General features: G+C 47.7%; 1 protein-coding gene across 1 annotated transcript in view; it reads right to left on the bottom strand.

The window, feature by feature from the left end:
• Positions 1-5201: 5201 nt before the first annotated feature.
• The window catches only part of FAM120C (family with sequence similarity 120C), a 385399-nt gene continuing 368026 nt past the window's right edge, over positions 5202-22574 (bottom strand). The window contains 2 exon segments of the mRNA XM_029607874.1: positions 5202-6870; positions 18346-18394. Coding sequence (XP_029463734.1) covers positions 6607-6870; positions 18346-18394 — 313 coding nt within the window. The 3' untranslated portion in view covers positions 5202-6606.

Genomic DNA, 22574 nt, shown 5'->3' with positions numbered 1-22574 from the left:
GGATCCTCCTTCTGTGATATACACCAAATAGAAAATAGTTTCCATTTCAATTTAAAGGACTGTATAGAGGAAGGCCTTGCATTACCCTGCTTTCAATATCCATGCTATTCATACCAGAGTTGGAAGGTTGGGGTGAATAAGTGTCCTGTGAATTGTGTTAAGAGTTTTGGAAATGTTTGCAGATGTGCTGGTTGAATAATAGCTAGGTGATGAAGCCATGGAAACCAAATTTGATGCAGCCAAAATATGAAGATCATCTTGGATATGAGTGGTATTAGTGGAAACGTATGTATTAGTCTTTGATTCCATGGAATACAAAATGTGTACGCACTAGAGAGTTGGTTGCTGGTCTTGTGGAATAATAGAGAGCTCGTGGTTGAATAGAGCTGCGAAGAGGTACACTTGCAGAGCTACCCAGAGTCTAAAGAGAATGTGTTCTGTGCTGACGTGAACTGTACATTCGTGCAGCTGCAAACAGCTCAGTGAGTCCAAGACAAAATTATCTTTGCTCAGGACGTGAATGGCATTGAGGAGTATTTTTCCTGGAATTGCCAAATCCATTTCTTGCAGATTTCTTTTCATAGCTTTGAGGATCCTGATCCTCCTTGCTTGCTGAACTATTGTTCCCTTTTATCCATGACTCGAATGATAAAAGAGCTCCAATAATGGTTATTAGTTCTATAAGGTTTATGTGCAGCGTTTGCTCCCATGTACTCTAAGTCTCTTGAGAGCAAACCAGTTTGAGATGTGTTCCTCATCTTTGTTTGGAGGCATCTGTCATTACAATCTACAGAGTTTGTGGAGGATAAAAGAGGTGACCCTAAAGATTTGAAGTCTGTGTCCACCATGTCAATGAATAAGTGAGAAGCCTGGATAGATGCATCTTGTAAGATCCTGGTTATGAATATTGGTTCCAGTGAAGTTTCAAGTACCACTGAGCTAGTCTCTTATGTAGACATGCAAAGGGTGTCACGAACTGTAGATGCCATGTGGACTAACATCTCCAGGAAGGCTTTGGCTGAAACTGATGTCTGAGTGGAAGTATAGCCAATTATGCAAGTTAGTGTGCAAGGAAGTGGAAGGAAAGCTTTCCCTTCATGGTATCCAAGTAGGCTCCTATATAGTCTATTTGACAAGATGGAATCAGATTGGACTTCTGGAAGTTGACAATGAATCCTCATTATTAGCTAGTCAACTAAGTAGAACAAAACTAAAACATTGTTTACATATTTCCATTCGCATCGCACATAAGAAATATCTACATTTCACTCTAGCAGAGCAACTTTATCAATACTGAGTACTCCTCTTTGTTTTGTCAGCAGACCCAAGAGTATTCACCATGTGTCTGGCTTGTAGAACCCATGTCAGAAAAACAATGTTTTAGTTAAGCATTCTTTAGATTCAGGATTGTCAGCTAATTGGTTATCTCCAACTGTGAAGGATGGTGCCTAGCAAATACATTCTGAATTTTTCTCTCGAGATATTTGTTTAAATTTCTCAAGTCTAGAACTGGATGAAAGCCTCCTGACTTTTTCAGGATAAAGAAATAAGAGTAAAATCCCTTGTCTTTCTCCATCGTTGGGACTGGTTCTATTGCATTGATTGCTAATAAGGAGGCTAGTTCCTGCTGTAGGATTTGAAGATGCCCTGGGAGAATCTAATGATGGTTTGGTGGAATGAGGTGAGGCAGATTTAGAAAGTTTAGGCTATAACACTTCTAGATTATTTAAAGCACCCATTGGCTGTGGTAATGAGACCATTGGGGGTGAAATAACTGAAGCTTTCCCCCCACTGGAGGAGCTTTGAACAAGTGCAGATATGAAAGTTCTTGTAGTCAAAAATTAGAGCGATTTTTGAGTGGCTTGCTGGGTGGACATTGGTTGGGTCCTCTCTCCAGGATGTGGTCTGCCTTGTTGCTGTTGCGATCACTGCATCTAAAAAAGGGTATGGCTGGTACCTTCTTTAAGGATACTACTACTGCCTTCTTTAAGGTTGCGATCAGTTTTTTCTTTGGACAGCTGACTGCTCAGAAGTAGCTACAGATAATGTTTGGAGGGTTGAACAGTGATCTTTTATAAGGTCAACCATTTCCTTGAATTTGTCCCTAAATAAATTCTCTCTTGTACACAGGGCATTCTGCAACTTGTCATGTATATCCTCTTGTAGGCCTCAGAGGCAAGCTAGTTTTCTGGCTCCTATAGATATGTCAGATGATTTTAAAAACAAACAGTAAAAAAAATAAACCAGAATACCAGAAAAATATAGGTGAATCACGGAGAGACAGTAAGAAAAAGAGAGCAAACATTTTTTCACTCTAGCAGAAGAAAAATGACTACATAGGAGCAGCAGCACCACAAGAACAATTAAATGTGCTCAAAAAGACTTCTATGTCTTTCTGAGCTTTGCGAGAGCACATTCTGCATCGGTGCTGCCTGATGATATCACCCACTTGTGTGGCTGAATTCAATCCTGCTTGTCCACAGAGAAAGAGCAATACCTTAAAAAAAACAAAAACCCCAAACAAAAAAAAAATTTTTTTTTAGTCATGAACAAACATATAAATCTTATGAACCAATCATCCATAATTAAATTATATTTAAAAAGGCTAATGTATGAATTTCTGGCCAATCCCTCTAATGTAAATAGTCAGCTGAGACCCTCAGTAGTTGTAGCTCCAACTTTTAGTATGCAAATCCTTTAGTTTGATGTCCTGGAACCAGATCACCACCATTGGAGGTCACACATGTACATACCCAAGGGAGAAGAACTTTTCATACTTTTCTGGCTGCAAATATCGTGGGCCAACACTTAACTCCAGGGCCAATAATTTATCTGGGCTCTGGTTTCTACTTACGTAGTTAAAGGGGGGAGTTGAGATACTCATCACAAACTAAGACCACACCTGTTAGGCAATAAAAGGTAAATTTAAATGGAGCTGCCACAACATGCTTTTTATTTAATTTTGATATAGCTGCACAGACAGAGAAAAAAATAAAAAAAAATTGTGAATCACAATTATTTGACCATGTGATGGGACAAGTACAGCTGATTCCTGGCCTTTCATACAAAGATAAAAAGACAAGTCTTGCAAAGTTTTAGTTAAGTAAGATTGGTGGCTTTGCTTTCTTAGCCCTACTCAAAGCAAAACAAAAAACAATACACTAGACAATGCCAAAGTCCCACTTCTCATGCACAGGTTTATTTAATAGGGAAAGATTGCACTCCCTACCCCAAAAATATATTCCGACAGAAATCCCTCATGCAAATAAAATATCACTGCAGGAACTTTCTTGATGTATTATACTATTCAATACTGTCATAATTATGCAATGTATATTTCCATGGTTTTCAGATGTATTAAAAATGTGATTGTATGGAAAGAACAGGTAAAGCAGTATGCAAAGGGTCCATGCTGGTTTTTAGAAATGGGACCACAGTGAGCTATGCCACCACTTTCATTCCACCAGCAAAACCAGATTTTAGTCAAGGCATTGGTTAGCCTCAGTATTCTATCATCTTTCTTTAACATCATGTCTAGAAACCAGAGCCTGGCCCATCATCATGGAGCTTAGTATTTGAACTGGAAACATTTTTCAGATTTAGAAACAGGAGTCTCAGACTGAACTTCTGGCTGAATGCTAAACTATGGGGTGCCAACATATCCAACACACACTAACGCCCCCACACACTGAGAAGGAAGTCTGTATGAGAATAAAAACTTGACACACAATACTGTTCTAGCCCATAAGCATCTTTTCTCAGTGATTCACAATGCCTGAGCCCTGGATATCAGTTAATGATATTGTGATTGAAACCCCTGTTTCACCACAGGCTCAGCTTTCTAGGTACAAACGACATGGCCTGCCTTCTGGTGTCAGTCTGACAGCAGCCTGGAGACAGGTTCCAAGGAGAAGAGATGATAGAAAAGGCTTGGCAGGATGATTAGCTTGCAAAATGCATCTTCACAGTCAGTATTTCAAAGATTTTACTTTCACTGTTAATCAGAATGGGGCTCCAAGACCTCTTCTGAACTCTTGGGGTTGGAATGCTTGTCTTCTAAGATTCTTAATCCTTCACACCTTATGAGAACAATGAGTCAATTAAAGAAACCCACAAAGTTTTCAGCACCACAGAGAGTACTATCCAACCAAGCAGATTGACGAAGGCACAGCATCACTCAGAGTACTCTGAACCAAGGAGATGGTGGGCAGGAGGTTCTTGAAGCCACCATATATCTCCAGTGTTTCAATAATGACAGAAAAAGCTCCTGAAGATGGTAAGAACATTAAGAGCTGAGATCAATGGCACTCAAGGAACCTGACAGGAAATAATAGCTAGGAGGTTGTCCTACTTCCACAGTGCAGAATCATCCATGAACAGGCTGTGAGGAACCTCTCAACCCATGCTCACTGGGTATTAAAGTTGTGATGGCTTTCCTGGGTGGGTTTAGATGTTTGATTCTATGTATTTTGTTCTTTTGTTTGATTTTTCTCTTTCATTGTGAGATAGAGATCAAGCAGAAAGAATGGCACCTTTAATTAAAGAGAGTTGCAAATCAATAATTCTTCTTAAGAGTCCTCCTCCAGAATCACTAAGTAACCTTTTATAAGGAGTAGAATAGGACTAAAGGAAATGAAAGGGCATGGAAAAAATTCAGGAACATAATCCTCTAAATAAAAAAAAATGCAATCACTATTTCAGTAAACTAATCTAATCATTTCCTCAATGGGTAAGAGATCTAAGTGAGCAAGAAAAATGTAGAAGGTGAAATTCTAGAAGAACCTCTTCTCCAAGGGGAAAGAGGTAAAAGGAAGCTCTTAGCCACTGTCACAGTAACTGTGGCCAGGGAAGCTGGCCATTTTATCAGCCTCAGAGATAATTCTCACTAGATGGATGAATGAGATATTAGGCTTAGGTGATTGAACATATGGAATAATCCAGGAAGGAAGGAAGGGGGCTGAAAATTTTTCTTCCATCCCTCTACTCGTTAATGGTACAGCCTTATTTGTACAAAAGCAGTCACAGCAACAGAATGCAGTGTCTGATCAAAATATATTGTATGTGTGTGTGTTCCCAGCACTATCCCCTTCAACCTCCCCCACTCCTTGGGCCACAAGACAGGGTGCATCTCCACACATCTCGGAGTCAAGAATAAGAAGATTCATTTGTCTCTTAAGTGCTTGCTATTCAGATCAAGTTGACCTGTTTTTTGCTTTTTTTTTTTTTTTTTTTTTTTAAAGACCCCAGGAACACTGATAATACAGATGAACCTAGGGCCCGAGACTTAAAAATGTTTAGTTTTTCATATTAGAGTATTTTTTTTTAAACTTTCTTTGTTCTTGGCATTAAAAAAAAACACCTCACCACACAATACCAGTGTGAGCATTCTGAAGTAATGCCATTCACCATGGGACATGGACAGGTTTATATTTATATATATATATATTTATATATAAATATAGCTTTATCTTTCTCTCTCAATATATAAAGTGTGAGTGCACCATTTTATGTGCATATATATATGCATGTGTATGCATACATGTATACATACACAGCCACTGTAGGTATATGCACACACATACACTCTTCTTTTCCTTGCACCTCTCATCCTGTATCTGACAAACACATTCTCTGCTGCCTGCGTCCAGAAGGTCCAAGTCACCCCTCCAAGAGAGGGGCAGCAGAGACCAAGTAATCTATCATGCGTTCACTGTCACAAGCAAACCAGTCCACAGGCAGGAAAAATCTGCCCAGATACCTCCGCACGCTCAGGAATCCCCCGTGTACAAAGGCTGTTTTATATATATATATATAGCTATATATATAGAAAAAAAAATAATAAAATAAAATAAAATGCTGCAAACGTGTACAGAGAACTGAATGGCAGACAGACTACCTCAGACCGAGTCTACAGTGGAGAGCACAGTAGGGTAAGCTCTGTTGTGAGTGGGTACCAGCATTAATTCTACAATAGTTGGCACCCTAACCCCCAATATGTGTGATAATACTGATGGTTTTTCATATGCATGAAGGAGGGAAATGCATCTCTTCAAAATGCCCCCTTCTCCATTCCTAACAGATGGAGAATCAGGGAGAAAATGGACAAGGTCACATCCCATTAGGCAGTAAGGCAAACACAGCTTAATTCCTCAATCCTGCTGAGATTTTAGTATGTAGTGAACCCTCCACACAAAGCATGTCTCTCTAGTTACATTCATCTTCTGTAAAACCTTAGTGTCCATTCATGAGTTGAAAGAAGCAGGGAAGGGGAGAAAGAGAATCAAACTCTCTTCCTTCTCTACCCCTGTCCCACCATCATATACACATCAAAAATATAAAACGGCACTTCTTTGTTTGGCCATTATTCCAGATAGGATGGAAGTGGGATTTCCTGGACATCTCCCTTCCACCAAAGTGTGAAATAATGACCTTGTCCAAGTGAAACCACAGCCAGTGTGCATAAAATCACTGTTCTCAGCAGAAGAGCGCTAGGTGTGAACTTAGGTGCTTCTCCCTCTTTTCTCACTCTTCCTGCAGAGCCCCCACTGCTTCCACCAGACTCAGGTCTGCCACCAGTCTCCACACATGTCCCAGGTGCCCAGGGGTTCACTCCTCCTTCTGCAGGACGGATGAGCCTAACTTCTCATCCTGTAAGCAGTCACTTTCTTCGCTCAATGCACTCACGTGCACATTACTGTTGCTGCTATTGCACGCATCATTGTCTCTAGATAAGGCACACTGTGATACTAGGTCCGCTGGGCTGCTTGCCTCTTCACCTTCAGTTACGCTGTTGTTCCCACTCCCATTTACTTGAGATGGGCTCCGATGGTCGATAAGTTCTGCAGGTTTGGTCACCCCGTCTGGAGAGGTCTAAAAAAGACAAATACTATGTTTCATTTATTATATTTTTGACTCACCTGATCATCTGAAAAAAACAGGTACAACAACTGGAGAATTTACTTACCTGATAATTTCATTTTCCTTAGTGTAGACAGATGGACTCAGGACCAATGGGTATAGTGTACTCCTGATAACAGATGGAGACGGATCAGATTTCAATCTGACGTCAGCCCTAGTACATATACCCCTGCAGGAAGTGCAGCTCTTCAGTATTCTCCTCAAAAAGCATTGTGGATATATGTATGACTGAATAATTTGAATAACTTGATTAACTTTATAAATTGGTTAACTTAATTAATTTAAACCGGTTGAATTGGTTATAGCTGGAGATTGCCAGTGCCCTCAACCGAGAAACGTCGACACCCGATAGGATGGGTGTCCTAGCTGAAGGAAAGCATGGCTTACCCGTGAATCACTTGCTCTCGGGGATGTCACCCGAGAATTCCATGAGTAACGGCAGCCGTGGGTGGGATGCTGAGTCCATCTGTCTACACTAAGGAACACAAAATTATCAGGTAAGTAATTTCTCCATTTTCTAGTGTGTAGCAGATGGACTCAGGACCAATGGGATGTATAAAATCTACTCCTGAGCCGGGTGAGAGGCTGCCTGTGACCCACTTAGTACTGCCCTTGCAAATGCTGTGTCCTCCTGAGCCTGAACATCCAGGTGATAACCTCGAGAAGGTGTGGATGAAGGACCATGTCGCCGCCCTGCAGATCTCGGCGGGTGACAGCATCTTGGTTCCGCCCAGGACATTGCCTGGGCTCTGGTAGAATGGGCCTTGACTTGTAAAGGCGGTGGCTTGCCTGCTTCTACGTAGGCCGCCTTGATGACTTCTTTGATCCAGCAGGCTATGGTTGCTCACGAGGCCGCTTCCCCTTGCTTCGTCCCGCTGTGAAGGACGAATAGATGGTCCGTCTTTCGTATGGATTCCGACCTTTCCAGGTATCTGACTAGGAGTCTGTCGACATTGAGATGGCGTAGACTTCGAGCCTCTTCCGAATTCTTATGCTCATCCAGCAATGGTAGCAAGATGGTTTGATTGAGATGGAAGTGAAACACCACTTTGGGGAGGAACGACGGAACTGTGCGTAACTGGATGGTTCCTGGGGTGAGTCTGAGGAACGGCTCCAGGCAGGACAGTGCTTGTAGCTCGGATATACGACAGGCTGAACAGACTGCCAGCAGGAAGGCTGTCTTCAATGTTAATAGTCAGAGAGACAGGCTGCGGAGAGGTCTGAAGGAGGTTCTTGCTAGGAAATCTAGGAGCAGGCTGAGGTTCCAAAGAGGCATCGGCCACTTTAGGGGTGGTCGGATCTGCTTGACTCCTTTCAGAAAGCGGGAGACATCCGGGTGAGAGGCTATGCTGCCGCTCTCGCCCTTGGTTCTGTAGCAAGACAATGCGGCCACCTGTACCTTGATGGAGTTGAGAGACAATCCCTTCTGTAGGCCGTTCTGCAGGAATTCCAAAATCGCAGGAATTTTGACTGAGCGTGGTATGATATTGCGGTCCTCGGACCAGGCTTCGAATACTCTCCAAATCCTTATGTATGTTAGGGATGTGGAGAACTTGCGTGCTCGGAGTAGGGTGTCATTTACTGCCCCCGAGTATCCGCTCTTCCTCAGGCAAGTCCTCTCAATGGCTAGACCGTAAGAGAGAATCGAGCTGGATCCTCGTGGAGGATCGGTCCCTGTTGGAGCAGGTCTCTGTGTAGAGGGTAGCGGGAGAGGGCTCCCTGTCAGCAGTCTTCGCATGTTTGTGTACCACGGTCTTCTTGGCCAGTCCGGGGCCACCAGAAGTACTGGTCCCCTGTGGTGTTCTATCTTATGGATGATTGCACCCAATAGGGGCCACGGCGGGAAGGCGTATAACAGAGTCTCCTGTGGCCAGGTCTGTACCAGGGAATCGATTCCCTGGGACTGGGGTTCCCGCCTGCGGCTGAAGAAACTGGGCACTTGGGCGTTGGACCGGTTTGCCAGGAGGTCCATGGTTGGTGCTCCCCAACAGTTTACTATCAGTTGGAATGCTGTGGTCAACAGCCTCCATTCTCCTGGGTCTAGACTTTCTCTGCTGAGGTAATCCGCAGCAACGTTGTCTTTCCCGGCAACGTGGACGGCCGAGATCTCTTGAAGATTTGCTTCCACCTATGACATTAGGAGGTCTATTTCCAGAGACACCTGTTGGCTTCTGGTTCCTCCCTGATGGTTGATGTAGGCCACTGTTGTGGCATTTTCCGACCTTATTCTGACCGCTTTGTCTCGGAGTCTGTGACCGAATCCGTAGGCAGGCTAGTCTGACTGCCCGGGCCTTCTAGGCGATTGATGTTCCATCCCGACTCTTCTTTGTTCCATTGCCCTTGGGCGGTTAGCTCCTGACAGTGTGTTCCCCATCCTCGTAGGCTGGCATCTGTGGTGAGCAGGATCCAGGTTGGGGAGGATAGTCTCGTTCCCTGGCTCAGATGGCCTTCTTGTAGCCACCATCGTAATTGGGCCCGAACTCTGTCTGGAAGCTGCAAACGTACAGTGTAGTTCTGGGACAGTGGATTCCATTGTGATAGTAGTGAGGGTTGTAGGGGGTCTCATGTGAGCTCGTGCCCATGGCACTACTTCCAGTGTGGATGCCATAAGGCCGAGGACTTGTAGGTAGTCCCATACTATGGGGCGAAGTTCGCTCAACAGGGTTCGTAACTGGGTCATCAGTTTTGATCTCCTTGTCGGTGTCAGGATGACCTTGTCTTGTTTGGTGTCGAACTGGACTCCCAAGTATTCTAGAGATTGGGACGGTTGCAGGCAGCTCTTGTTTGTGTTGACCAACCACCCGAGGTTCTCCAGTAGAGTTCTGACTGTTGGTTGCCTGGTGGCTTTCCTCTGGGGATTTTGCCCTGATCAGCAAATCGTCTAGATAAGGGTGCATGTGGATTCCTTCCTTCCTCAGTGTTGCTGCCACCACCACTATGATCTTGGTGAATGTCTGGGGTGCAGTGGCTAACCCGAATAGTAGTGCCCGGAACTGGTAGTGACGGTCCAGGATCGAGAAGCGTAGAAAATGTTGATACTCTTGATGGATCGGAATGTGTAGGTATGCTTCCGACAGATCCAGGGATGTAAGGAACTCTACCGGTTGTATCGCCCTTATTACAGAGCGTAGGGTTTCCATGTGGAAGCGAGGAATCTTCAGGTGATGGTTGACCGCCTTGAGGACCAGGATGGGTCTGAACATTCCTTCTTTCTTGGGGACGATAAATAGGTGGAATAATGTGCAGTATATGGAGGCACCGGTGTTACAGCCTCTAAGGCTAGCAATCTGGTCAGTGTAGCTTCCACTGCCATCCTCTTGGAAGGGTTGTGGCAGGGGGATTCCACAAACTTCTCCGGAGGGAGGTGGTGGAAATCCAGGTAATATCCCTCTCAAATAATGGATAGGACCCACTTGTCCGAAGTTATCTCGACCCATCTTTGGTAGAATAGGCAAGTCTGCCCCCTATGGCTTCTTCCTTTGGACGGGTCGGCTGATTTTCATTTTGGACTGCGGCTAGGGCCTGGGCCTGAGCTGGCTCCCCTTGTGTTGTGCTTGTTCCGAAAGGACTGGCTTCGGCCTGCGGGGCGGGCCGTTTGATATGTGCTTCTATATGTGTTGAAGCGCTGTGATCCTCTGCCCCTGGGGGTTCGGGGGAAGGATCGCTGGTTTCTCTTATTCCTGTCCTCCAGTAGCCTCGGCAGTGGAGACTCGCCCCATTTGTTGGCTAGTTTCTCTAGTTTGCTTCCGAACAGGAGTGTTCCCTTGAAAGGCATCCTTGTGAGTCTCGTTTTGGAGGATGAGTTGGCCGACCAGTTTCGGAGCCAGAGTTGTCTTCTGGCTGCCACGGCGGATGACACATCTCTAGCTGCGGTGCACACCAGATGAGAAGCGGCGTCCGGGAGGAATGATACTGCTAGTTTACGGGCCTCCCCAGGAGTGTTGTTCCTGGTCTGTGATAAGCAGGCACGTGTCACCACGGCACAATAGGCCTCGATGTCTAAAGACATAGCGGCGACGTCAAAGGACTGTTTGAGGATAGATTCCAGACGTCTGTCTTAAGAATCCTTGACCATGGCATCCACTCTCGGACATGCCAGGAGATCTTTGGCAGCTGGGTCCAGAGGGTACATGGCTGCCAAAGCCCGCCCCCTTTGAATGTAGCTTCCAGGGCATCCCATTCCAGGTTAATTAATTGCTGGAAGGCTTGTAATAGTGGGAAATGACGGGAAGTCTGACGGAGTTCCTCTAGTAGGGGGTTCGTCTTAGGTTCCCCTGAGGCACTTGTGCTCGGGATTACAAGCTCTTTTAAGCTGTGTGTGACCAGGTCTGGAAGCTCGTCCTTGGTGAAGAAGCGTCTCATAGTTCGGTGGGGCTCTGTCCCCGGAGGGAGTTCCCCTTCCCTCCAGGGGCTCTGAATCCTCATCCGAGTTGTCCGTGTCCCCGAAGGTGTGGCTTCTGGGCGGTGGGATCACTTCCCTGGCCATAGGGGGTCCCGGGATGTTGAGGTCCTCTGGTGGAGCTTGTGGCCATAATATTGGAGGCCTCGGTTGCATATGGACGAAGGTATGCAGACCTTTGAAGAATTCCACCCAGGAGATAGATGCTGGGTTTAGACTAAGGGGTGCCATGTCCCTGGGGAGCCTCGTTTTGGGGGGGGGGCCCGCTGTGCAATGCTAGGTCTGGCGTACTGTTCGAGAGGCTGGAACCCGGTACCGGCTGGGGAGGGTCATGAGATGGATCCCCTAGGGCCTCTTCGCACTATATACACAGTGCCGTGGCATCCTCATGCTGTGCAGCTCTAATGTGGCATGCTGGGCAAAGGCCCTGAGCCTCGAGTTTCTTTTCCGGTGGTGCCATGGCTTGTGCACGTAAAATACCGTTGTGCACTCCGGTGTTGAAGTTGTGCGAGTAGGTTGGTGCGCGCTCAGGGAGACATGCGTGCTGTTGTGCGCGCAGATCGGAGTTATGCGCCCGGCACAGTAAGCGCGTGGCTATGAGCGTAGCTTGTGCGCACGGTACTTGGGCGCGTGACATTGTACGCACAACGTATTTGTGCACACGGCTCGCCTCTGTGCGCATGGATCGGAACGGCGGACAGGGCAGTGAACAGATCAAAATGGTGATGGCGGACAATATGGCGACCACCTCGGAGGGTCTCCATGTGGGAGGACCCTCGGATCTGACTGGGGTCTAACCCTGCTCGGGCAGATCAACCCGGTGGCACTGGTCCCGGCTGGCAACCTGAGAGACTCCTCGAGCTTCGTAGACTGGAGACTTTTAAATAGATTTCTACCTTACCTTGTCTCGGTGCTTCCTGGTCTCCGGCTGCGGGGGGAGAGGGAAAATACCTTCACCGCCACGCCGAAGTTGCCCCCGCTGCCTCTCAGCTTCACCCGATGTCGGGGGCTAGGTCCCTGCCGAGGGTCGGCTGCCGGGCCGAGGCTTACCTCCGAGGGATTGTGTAAATCACCTCGGGAATTCTCAACTGGGGGAGGGACCCAATGGGTTCCACCGCAGGAGAGCAGGGCTCGTCTGTAGAGGTAAGATTTCTTCTTAATTTGGTTTTCTTTGGTAAAAAGGAAAATTAGGGCTTACCTCCGATAATTTTCGTTCCTGTAGTACCAAGGATCAGTCCAGACTCCTGGGTTGTGCCTCCGCACCAGCAGATGGAGACAGAGCCAAACTTGTCAGGCTCCCCCTATATATACCAGGTTGCCACCCACAGCCTGTCAGTATAACGCAATGTCAAAGCAGAACTCTGACAACTAAACACTAATTGAAAACCCCCGGCCTAGTAACCGGAGGAACTCCGGGCCCACAGTCCCCAACAAGAGACTAGCCCCGGAAGAGAAATTAGCATATAGCTAATCAAATAAGAAATCACGCAACATTCGCATAACAGAAAGAACACACACACCGCGGACTCTCCGAAAACTGAGAAAACACAGCGGACTCTCCGAAAACTGAGAAAACACAGAGGGCGGGACTCTGGACTGATCCTTGGTACTACAGGAACGAAAATTATCGGAGGTAAGCCCTAATTTTCCTTTCCCTGTACATACCGGATCAGTCCAGACTCCTGGGATGTACCAGAGCTGATATTACTTGGGATGGGATCCGGAGAGGCCCGCTCTAGAAAACACCTGCTCCGAAGTTGCCATCCCTTGAACCCCGAACATCCAAAATATAATGACACACAAAAGTATACCAGGATGCGAAGAGAGACCGCTCTGCAAATCCCCAGTGTAGAGGTCCACATACACTATCCAAGGACGCCGCCTGGGACCTCGAACAGCCCTTGAGCCCTCGCTGGACCCATGTACCGCAAAGGGAATTATGCGGACCCGAAAATCTCCTTCAACCAGCAAGCCAGGGTAGCCTTGGAGGCCCTATTACTCCTCCTTTGGCCCTGAGAAACCAAAAAGGGGTGAGTATATTTGACACCCCCAACTACCGGCGGAAAAAAATTTCGCGCACTTCCACCTTCCTCAGATCGCTTGCCAATGGCTCCGACCCCTAGAGATCCTGAAGGAAGGAAGTTCCACGTCCCAGTGCAAGGAGAATACCACCTGTGGGAGAAATAAGGGACCCATGCATAGCGTCCCCCCGCAGCGTCTCCCCGGCTTCCAATATTCGCAAGAAATTCCCTGCAAAATAGGGCCTAAAACCCCTGACACTCCTCTGGCAGACGCAACTGCCACCCAGACCACTGTCTTCAACTGAAGGTCCTGAAGGTTGCCTGTTTGAAATAATGTGAAGGGAGGAGCATCCAGGGCTACGAGGATCACACTCCAAAACCAGGAAGGACACTGAACCTTCAAGGAGTCCGCAAGTGATCCGCCCCTCCGGGACCCAGGTCCAAACCGGACGTACCGCTAAAATCTTTCTTTAATAACTCCCGAACGGCACCGAGAACCACTACCTGAACCCTTAGGTAACCACAGAATAGCCACAGGATAGACCGAGTGTCAAACCACCCTGTAGAAGGCAAATAGCTGAAAACGGAAGCCCGAGTAACGGGGATTGACCGTTCAATGTACCATGAATCGAAGATATTGCAAACTCACCACGCCAAGCAAGTTGACTCCTTCTGTGATCTCAGCAAGGCGGCACCATCGCGTCAAAGTAGCCTTTGCCCCCTTATGCGATGCCTTTCAAAAACCATGCCACCCGCCCAAGCGATCTAGCTGATCGAAAACACATAGGAGTCTGGAGGAGGAAACCGGAAGACACGGCAATCACCCCGGTCCCTCCACCGCCAGGTCGAGGAAATAGGCAACCAGTGCCTTCCTGGCCATCCAGGAGTCACTCTAACAACCTGGGATGGATAGAACTCCATGCGCCAAAGGATTCCGCTGATTAGAGACCAAGGAGGGAGACGTACCGAAGAATCCTCGTGGACCACGGCAACATTAGGGCATCTGCTCCACTTGCCCCCTTTTTCCCTCCGGCGGGCCAAGTCTGGAACATCGCCCTCAGATCCCTGGCCGGAGTGTCCCATGAGACGCAGATGAGATGGGAGGCCCAGCTGTCAGAACTCATTCTCCTGGACCGACACACTGGCGCCTGAAAATCCGCCTGAACGTCGCCGACCCTTGTGACGCGAGACGCCGCTATGCGCAGCAGGTGACGCTCCATCCACTGCCGCAGGCTACTAGCCTCGAATATCACCACCTGACTTCTGGATCCCCAGTGCCTAATGCTGTAGATCACCGTTGTCGCGTTGTCTGAGAGGACCCGGACCGACTCTCCATACATCGGCCAATGCGACTCTGACGTAGCCCAACAGTCCTGAACTGACTTCCAACCCCAGAGCAACGAAACTCCCATCCGTGGCAAGCCCCGTCCATTCTGGCTTCGTCAATGGTGACGGGAGAAGGACTGCACAGACACTGGGCTCCATCGGGAGAGCAAAGCGGATTGTAATGGATCAAGTGTGGCCCCGCTCCGATGAACGGAATATCGTTCCCTGGGTAGTATAGAACAACGCTCTTAGAAAACTCCCGTGATTGAGGGAACGAGAGGACTCCTCGTGACGTTTGCCACTGCAGTCGCTAGTGATGGCGACCCCACAGAGGGGCTCTGACTGCGACGGAAGAGCCAACCGTCCCGGTACAAGGGTAACAGTGGTCCTCCCTCCGCGGCTGTGCCGCTACGACCACTATGCCCCTTGGTAATGGTCCGTAAGGCTGAACAACTGCACGCCTGTCCTCCCCGACGAATAACCGGAGATGTTTCTGGAGATCCGCACTGGGCCCGCCACGCAGATAAGCCTCCGGGAGTTTCAGGGATGCCGGGAACTCCCGCCCGGCAATGGCAGGCCGTGGCGCCCTCGTACGAGGAACGGGATACGCCGCCATCTGTTGACACACTTGCGATCTGGTATGGGCCAGAAGGTTCCTTCCTGCTATGGAACTAAGAAGGAATTGGAGAAATGTCCTTTTCCCTCGCTCCTGATGCGGGACCGGCCCCCCTGCTCCCAGATCGAACCGCCTTTCCAAGGTTCGCTGGACCGCTCGGTGCTTGTCTGCGTCCCCTTATGGTGTTTGACTACCGGCAGTACTCCGCGCTCTGACGTGATCCTGGCCCATTCCTCGTAGAAGAGAGTCAAACAACAGAGTCTCCTGATGTCCGGTTCCCCCCCCCCGAGCGAAGGGGGGGGGGAGTGAGGGGAAGGAGCCCCTGGGCGCGAGCCCACCGGTTTCCCCCTGAAAGAGAGGGCTGGATGAGAAGGATGACCTGGAGCGTGACTATCTTCCATAGAAGTTAAACCATCTTCTCCAACTCCTTCCCGAACCGCAGCTTCCCCTTGAAGGACCCCGGCATGGACCCGGGCGCACCATCCGCCGACTCGTCCTGCCCCACAGCAATCGGCTCGTCGAGCCCGTAGCAGCCACGGAGCGTGCCGAGGTCCGCAGACGATCATACTGGGCACCTGCACTGTAGACCACTACCGGTTCTCGGTGTCCGCCTGGCAAGCCTCCTCTTCCGATTGGCCAGAAGTCGTAGGGCCTAGCCTAGACCGGCTCTGAGTGTGAAAATCACTGCCAATTGCCGTCCAGAACCCCTAGAGCCGAGACCTCAGGGATCTTCTTCAATTGGATCTCCGACTTTCGATCCTGAAGACCCTACAGAGCCGTAGGACCGGTATGGTTGGGCACTTCATGACCACTGACACGTCTGCGTCCACCTTGGGAGCTCGCAGGACTGCCAAGACGTCCTCCAGATCCATGGGAGCGAACCTAGACTTCTCCGGAGGTATAGCGATCCCTAATTGCTCCAGGCCGGCTGGTATGAAGAGTCCAAGATCGCCCTTATGGAAGAGAGGGATGACCCTGGGATCTTCGCCCTCCGAAGTCAGGCCCCGCTTCATAGACCCTGGCGGCATGGCTCCGTCTACCTCTACCCCCCTCGGGGGTGGGGACAGGCTCTTTAAATCCTCCTGTTCCGACGAGTCCTCTGAGGAAGCCGAGGCGTCATGTGGCGGGAGGGCCCTCCGAGCCTACCTTGCCCGCAAAGATCCCGCAGTGGCCCCAGGACTCTCCTGCTGTTCGCCTGCGAGACCTACGGCCTCCGCCAGCCCTACGCAGTATGGGCAAAATAAAAGCGGGAGGCATCCGACTTTGGTAGCATCCCCCAGGAAATGAACTGAGCACCTTATCCATGCGAGGCTGCAGCCCTAGCACTGAGCCACCGGGCTGCTCTTTGTGGATCCTGAGGTGCTCTCTGCTCCCTCCCCCGAAGGGCCCGCGGGCGAAAACACAGTCCCCATCCCATGTGCTAGGAGAGAGAGAGCGGGAAGGTCCTACCCCCCGTGGAGGATGGCGAGACAACCAGGGCGACCAGCTAAGATGGCGTCTTATGCTGCCTCTGCCTGTAGCCACTTCGGTAACGCCGCGGGAGGGGCCCCCAGCGCGACCGGCATCCCGATCGGCCTACCGAGCACCCGTTTGCGCATCCCCCGATGGACCTAGCTCCCCTCCTGAGAACCACGTGCGCGCACGCCGAGCCGCAGGCCGCCCAGGCCGCACCACGTGGCAGGCCGGGTCGGAGTAAGCAAAAAACGCACCCCTGTGAGCCGCGCGCTCTGACCCACAGGCCGCCCAGGCCGCACCACGCGGCAGGCCGGGTCGGTCCGCGCCGTCAAGTGACCAACGACTCCCCCTTGAGAGCCTCGTGAGCTGCGCGTGCGCCGACCCGCAAGCGGATCAGGCCGCACCACGCGGCAGGCCAGGTCGAACCACGCCGCTTAGCAAGCAAGAACTCTCCCCTGAGAGCCGCGCGCGTGCCGACCCGCAGGCCGCGCCAGCCGCGCCACGCGGCAGGCCGGGTCGGTCCGCGCCCCGGAGATTAAACAAACTGAAACCTCTAAATCAAAATTTTTTTTTTTAAAGTCAACTCACCGGAAACCACAGCGATCAGGGAGGAAGGAGCCGACCGCGGCGATCAGGGAGGAAGGCGCCGACCGCGGCGATCAGGGAGGAAGGAGCCGACAAACAAATTCAAACCGTGCCGCCGAGCCGCCGCCGCGAGAAACTTACCTCAATTTTTTTTTGAAAAAACGACGCTGTCCCCCGGCGAGTGCTGAAGCGGCCTGGTTGGGGTGAGTGAGACAGGCTCCCCGGTATCACCTCGGCTGGGACGGTTCTCACCTGCAGGGTCCTCGACCCTTGGCCACAGCAGCCTACTACCAGGGGGGATGGCCCCCTCGGGACCTAGCAACCCCCTGGGAGGCTCAGGCCCGATCCTCTGGAGAACCTGCAACAAAAATATCTCCCTTTTTTTTTTTTTTTTTTTTAACTTTACCGCAAGGAGAGGGAAGAAACAAAAACCTAAAACTAGCCGTCTTACACCTATACACTAACACCTAATTGAATCAGGCAAGACTGTGGGTTAGGCATCTGACCATCTGCTGGAGACAGAGTTATACTGACAGGCTGTGGGTGGCACCCTGGTATATATAGGGGGAGCCTGACAAGTTTGGCTCTGTCTACATCTGCTGGTGCGGAGGCACAACCCAGGAGTCTGGACTGATCCGGTACGTACAGGGAATTACTCTTAACGCTGTGCGAGCATGCATAGAGTCCCGAACTGCTATGGAGATGGAAAATACTGAAGAGCTGCACTTCCTGCAGGGGAATATGTACTAGGGCTGACGTCAGATTGAAATCTGATCCGTCTCCAACTGCTATCAGGAATACACTATACCCATTGGTCCTGAGTCCATCTGCTACATGCTAGGAAAATTAACATTACTATATGGTATGATATCCATTCTTTAACTAGGGTGAATCCCAGCTACACAGTTCTCTCCTCTGTAGCCAGTTTCCTCTCCTTCTAAAGTATGCATCACAGAGCAATCAGTTTCCTCTCTGGGTGCACTGTACCCCTTCCCACAACCACACAGCAGGAAGTCAACACACACCTGTTTGTTCACCTTCTTGCTTCCTTTCCCAGCTGCATCTCTTCCACGCCTGTAGGGGGACAGGAAGATACACAAAGATGTTATACAGGAGAAGTGGAGGCGGCAATAACCTGGAATAGGAAGATGTCCAAAACTGCCATGCCAGTAATTTTTGACAGTACGTGGGATGCTGTCATCAGCTGACCTGTCTATACATTTTATTCCATGAATTATATATTACAGAAGAGATGGAAAATTGACAGGCTAATGACACAGAATAATGCTTTCTTCTATTTCACAAATACCTAAGCAATCTGCTAAGTGTGAGATAAAGAGCTAGAAAGATTCATCACATTCATCTCTATTTCTTGGCTCCATTGTTTTGTCTGTGTGTTGTTTCTAGATGCTCTATCTTTGTCTTAAAAAGCATTAGGTTTTTATATCTTTTCCATTTCACATATTCCAAACATCTTTTCCCAAGACAGTTTTTCAGTCACACATGCTGAATTATACTTTATAAGCATCATCTGCATTAGGCTCTCGCAACTATAAGCAGCTAAGGAGATTTCATAAACTTTGACCATGTATTTCCAGGTTTTAAAATATAAATGTACTTGTTTGCTGGGTAGTGTGTGTTTGTTCCTACACACACACACTCAAACCTTGATATATACACATATATACACACTACTGCCCACTTATACAGAGGACGTTTGGATGTACATCTTTGCACCATGCCAGACTGAGCTGTACTAGAGAATGTGCCTTCTCTGTCAAGGCATCTCTTCTCTGGAATTCCTTTCTAGAGGCATTATGCCTAGCTGATGCGAGTGAAAGCTTTTAAAACTTTGTTGAAAATTTGGCTATTTAAACAGGCTTACTACTAGTCTTTTTGGGATTTTGAATATTTGTTAGTATAATTCATTTTCCTGATTATGGACTGTTATGGTACTCCTGTAAATATTTATGATTGAAGTCACTTGTTTTTGTGATTGTTTTATTTGTACATCGCCTAGAGTATAGATTTAGGCAAAAATCCTAATTAAGATAAAGATAAGGGGTTGGGACATAACTGTGCATAATAGCAAGTCAATTAGTGACTTCATACAAATACCATCAAATTAACCCGAAAAAAAATTTAAAGAAATAATAAATCATTTATAGGTCATTGGCAAACAGAGTAAGCACAAATATACCAAATAAATTTAAGGGACAAAACTGTATAACTGAAAACAAAAAGATGCACACAGCAGTCCAGTAGCAACATGGGGACTACCCAGGCTTTTGCATCAAGTGCTGTATGTATGAATATCTGCCTGTTGGTGGGAGGCTGTAAGCATGCACTTGGCGCAAAGAGCTCCTAGCTCTCAGACAATGAGTCTAATCTCTGAAGGCTAGAGTGGCAGACCTGGAAGGAGCTGAGGCATAAGTATGTAGAGGAAACCTTCAAGAACATAACAGAAAAGTCCCACTTCCACTATGGCAGCCCTTGTACTGTTGAGGAGAAAGAAAAATGACCGGAAAGACAGCATCACCTTGGTATGACAGGAAGTAATCTTATAGCCAGCACCTGCCTTCTAGGTGATGAGTCATCCTCTCACATGGGATGTGCCGAGGTGGGAAGGGATAGGATTGTCATTATTGGCAATTTAGTTATTAGAAAGATAGATAACTGGGTGGCTGGTGGGTATGAGTACCACTTGGTAACTTGCCTGCCTGGTGTGAAAGTAGCAGAACTTATGCATCACCTAGATAAGATTTTAGACAGTGCTGGAGAACAGTCCGCTATCATGGTACATGTAGGTGCCAACATCATTAAAGGTACATGCGGGAGGTTCTAGAAGTCAAATTTAGCCTTTTAGGTAGGAGACTGAAATCCAGAACCTCTAGGATTGCATTCTCACAAAATGTTATATATTCCATGTGCAGGACCCCAGAGGCAGGCTAAGCTCCAGAGTCTCACAGTGTGAGGAAGAGATGATGATGTAGGAAAGAGGGTTTTAGATTTGTTAGGAAATGGAAAACATTTTGGAAAGGGGAAAGTCTACTCCAGCAGAATGGGCACCACCTTAGCCAGGTTGCTGGAATACTGTGTACAATTCTGGAGACTGCATCTTCAAAAGGATAGAAACCAATTGGAATTGGTCCAGAGAGTGGCTACTAAAATGGTCAGTGACCTTCATTTTAAAGCATATAGGGACAGAAAGATCTAAGCAGGTATACCCTAGAGGAAAGGTGAGATAGGGGAGATATGATAGACATTTAAATATTTCCAAAGTTTCCATGGAAAAGAGGCTCTAGAACAAGGGGTCATGGGATGAGATGAAGAGTGGCAGACTCAGGAAACATTTATTTACAGAGAGGGTAGTGGATGCAAGGAACAGCCTCCCAGTGGAGGTGGTGGAGACAAAAACAGTATCTGAATTCAAGAAAGCATGGGATAAACACAGGACAATTTCTGAGAGAGTGATGAGAATTGTAAAGCTAAATTAATTGGATGGATGGGCAGACTAGGTAGGCCATATGGTCTTTTTCTGCTGTCATGTGTCTTAGAAAAGCTTTAAGTGTAGATCATACGAGAAAGCCAACAGTCACACAGGAGCGGATGGTTCGGCATGAAGTATTTAATAAAGATACTCAAATATTCCTGTTTTGACAGTATCCTGATAGAAAGGTTGTGGTAAGGGCTAAAGTAGCTCAAGGGGATTTAAATACAGAGCAAATACAAATGATACTAAATTACCTCTATCAACTGCTAATAAGCAGCAGGTTGTCAATATAAAAAAACTCTCTTAACTGTCTGCAGGCAAATGCAAAGGTCTAAAAATAAGACTGAAGAATTAGACTGTATGGCAATAAACAAATATATATTTCATTTAATTTATTTAAATGTACAACAGAATCGACCAAATAAAAACAAATTTACAAATAAAAGTAATCATAACAATAAGCTAACAAATCCGCAACCCCAAAATAAAGCTAAACCAAAATAAAGCTCCAATGGTACAATACAAATCTTCCCACACTATCAGGAAATAATGCTCTAACCTGATAAACATAAGAAAAATCATGAAAAGCTAATTGAAACAAATTTACTTTCAGCAGCCACCTGAATTTCAAATACTGATCTTGCAGCCTTAATTCCTTTGGAAGTGAATTAAACAGGGCTGGAATAGTACAGGAAAAGGACTATGATCTTATTCTAATCAAGAGTGGTTTCCTTATAAGAAGGAATATTAAAACAGTCATCATCACAGGAGTTCTAACAGGAAAATATTTGGACAGTTCAGTCGAAAATAACTTGGGGCCTGATTATGCAATGCCTGAAAACCAACAGGTACCCACCCAATGGAATTGGAAGAGAAATGGAGAAATTACTTACCTGATAATTTCATTTTCCTTAGTGTAGACAGATGGACTCAGGACCAGTGGGTTATGTGCTCTTCTGCTAGCAGATGGGAGACGGAGTCAGATTTCAAAGCTGACGTCACCCTACATATAGCCTGCAGTGACCTCAGCTCTCCAGTATTCTCTTCGAAAAGCCATTGCGGATATACAACTTGTTTACATAACTTGATTAAAACTGATTAAACTTGATTGAACTGATTCAAAAAACTGGAGACCGCCAGGGCACTCAACCAATCAACGCCAACACTGGGCAAACTGTGGGTGTCTTGAACTAGAGGTAGGCAATGGCTTACCCGTATTTGCTTAATCTCGAGGTTCGTTTTCTAAGGTCCTCCTTCTCTAGGGCAGCCGTGGGCGGGATCCTGAGTCCATCTGTCTACACCAAGGAAAACGAAATTATCAGGTAAATAATTTCTCCATTTCCTAGCATGTAGCCAGATGGACTCAGGACCAATGGGATGTACAAAAGCTACTCCCGGACAGGACGGGAGGCTGCCCTTGCGAAGGCTGCGTCTTCTCGGGCCTGAACATCCAAGTGGTAGATCCTGGAGAAGGTGTGTAGGGAGGATCATGTCACCACCTGATAGATCTTGGCGGGCGACAGCAGCTTGGTTTCTGCCCAAGATACTGCCTGGGCCCTAGTAGAATGAGCCTTAACCTGTAGTGGTAAGGGCTTTCCTGCCTCTATGTAGGCTGCCTTGATTACTTTCTTGATCCAGCGAGCTATGGCCACCCGTGAGGTTGCTTTTCCTTGATTTTTCCCGCTGTGGAGAACAAACAAGTGATCTGTTTTGCACACCGGTTCCGATCTTTCCAGGTATCGCATCAGGAGTCTGCCGATA

This window comes from Rhinatrema bivittatum, chromosome 1, assembly GCF_901001135.1.
Source record: "Rhinatrema bivittatum chromosome 1, aRhiBiv1.1, whole genome shotgun sequence".
Classification (NCBI taxonomy): Eukaryota; Metazoa; Chordata; class Amphibia; order Gymnophiona; family Rhinatrematidae; genus Rhinatrema; species Rhinatrema bivittatum.
The sequence above is the reverse complement of the archived record's forward strand: the minus strand, read 5'-3'. Positions and strand labels throughout refer to the sequence as shown.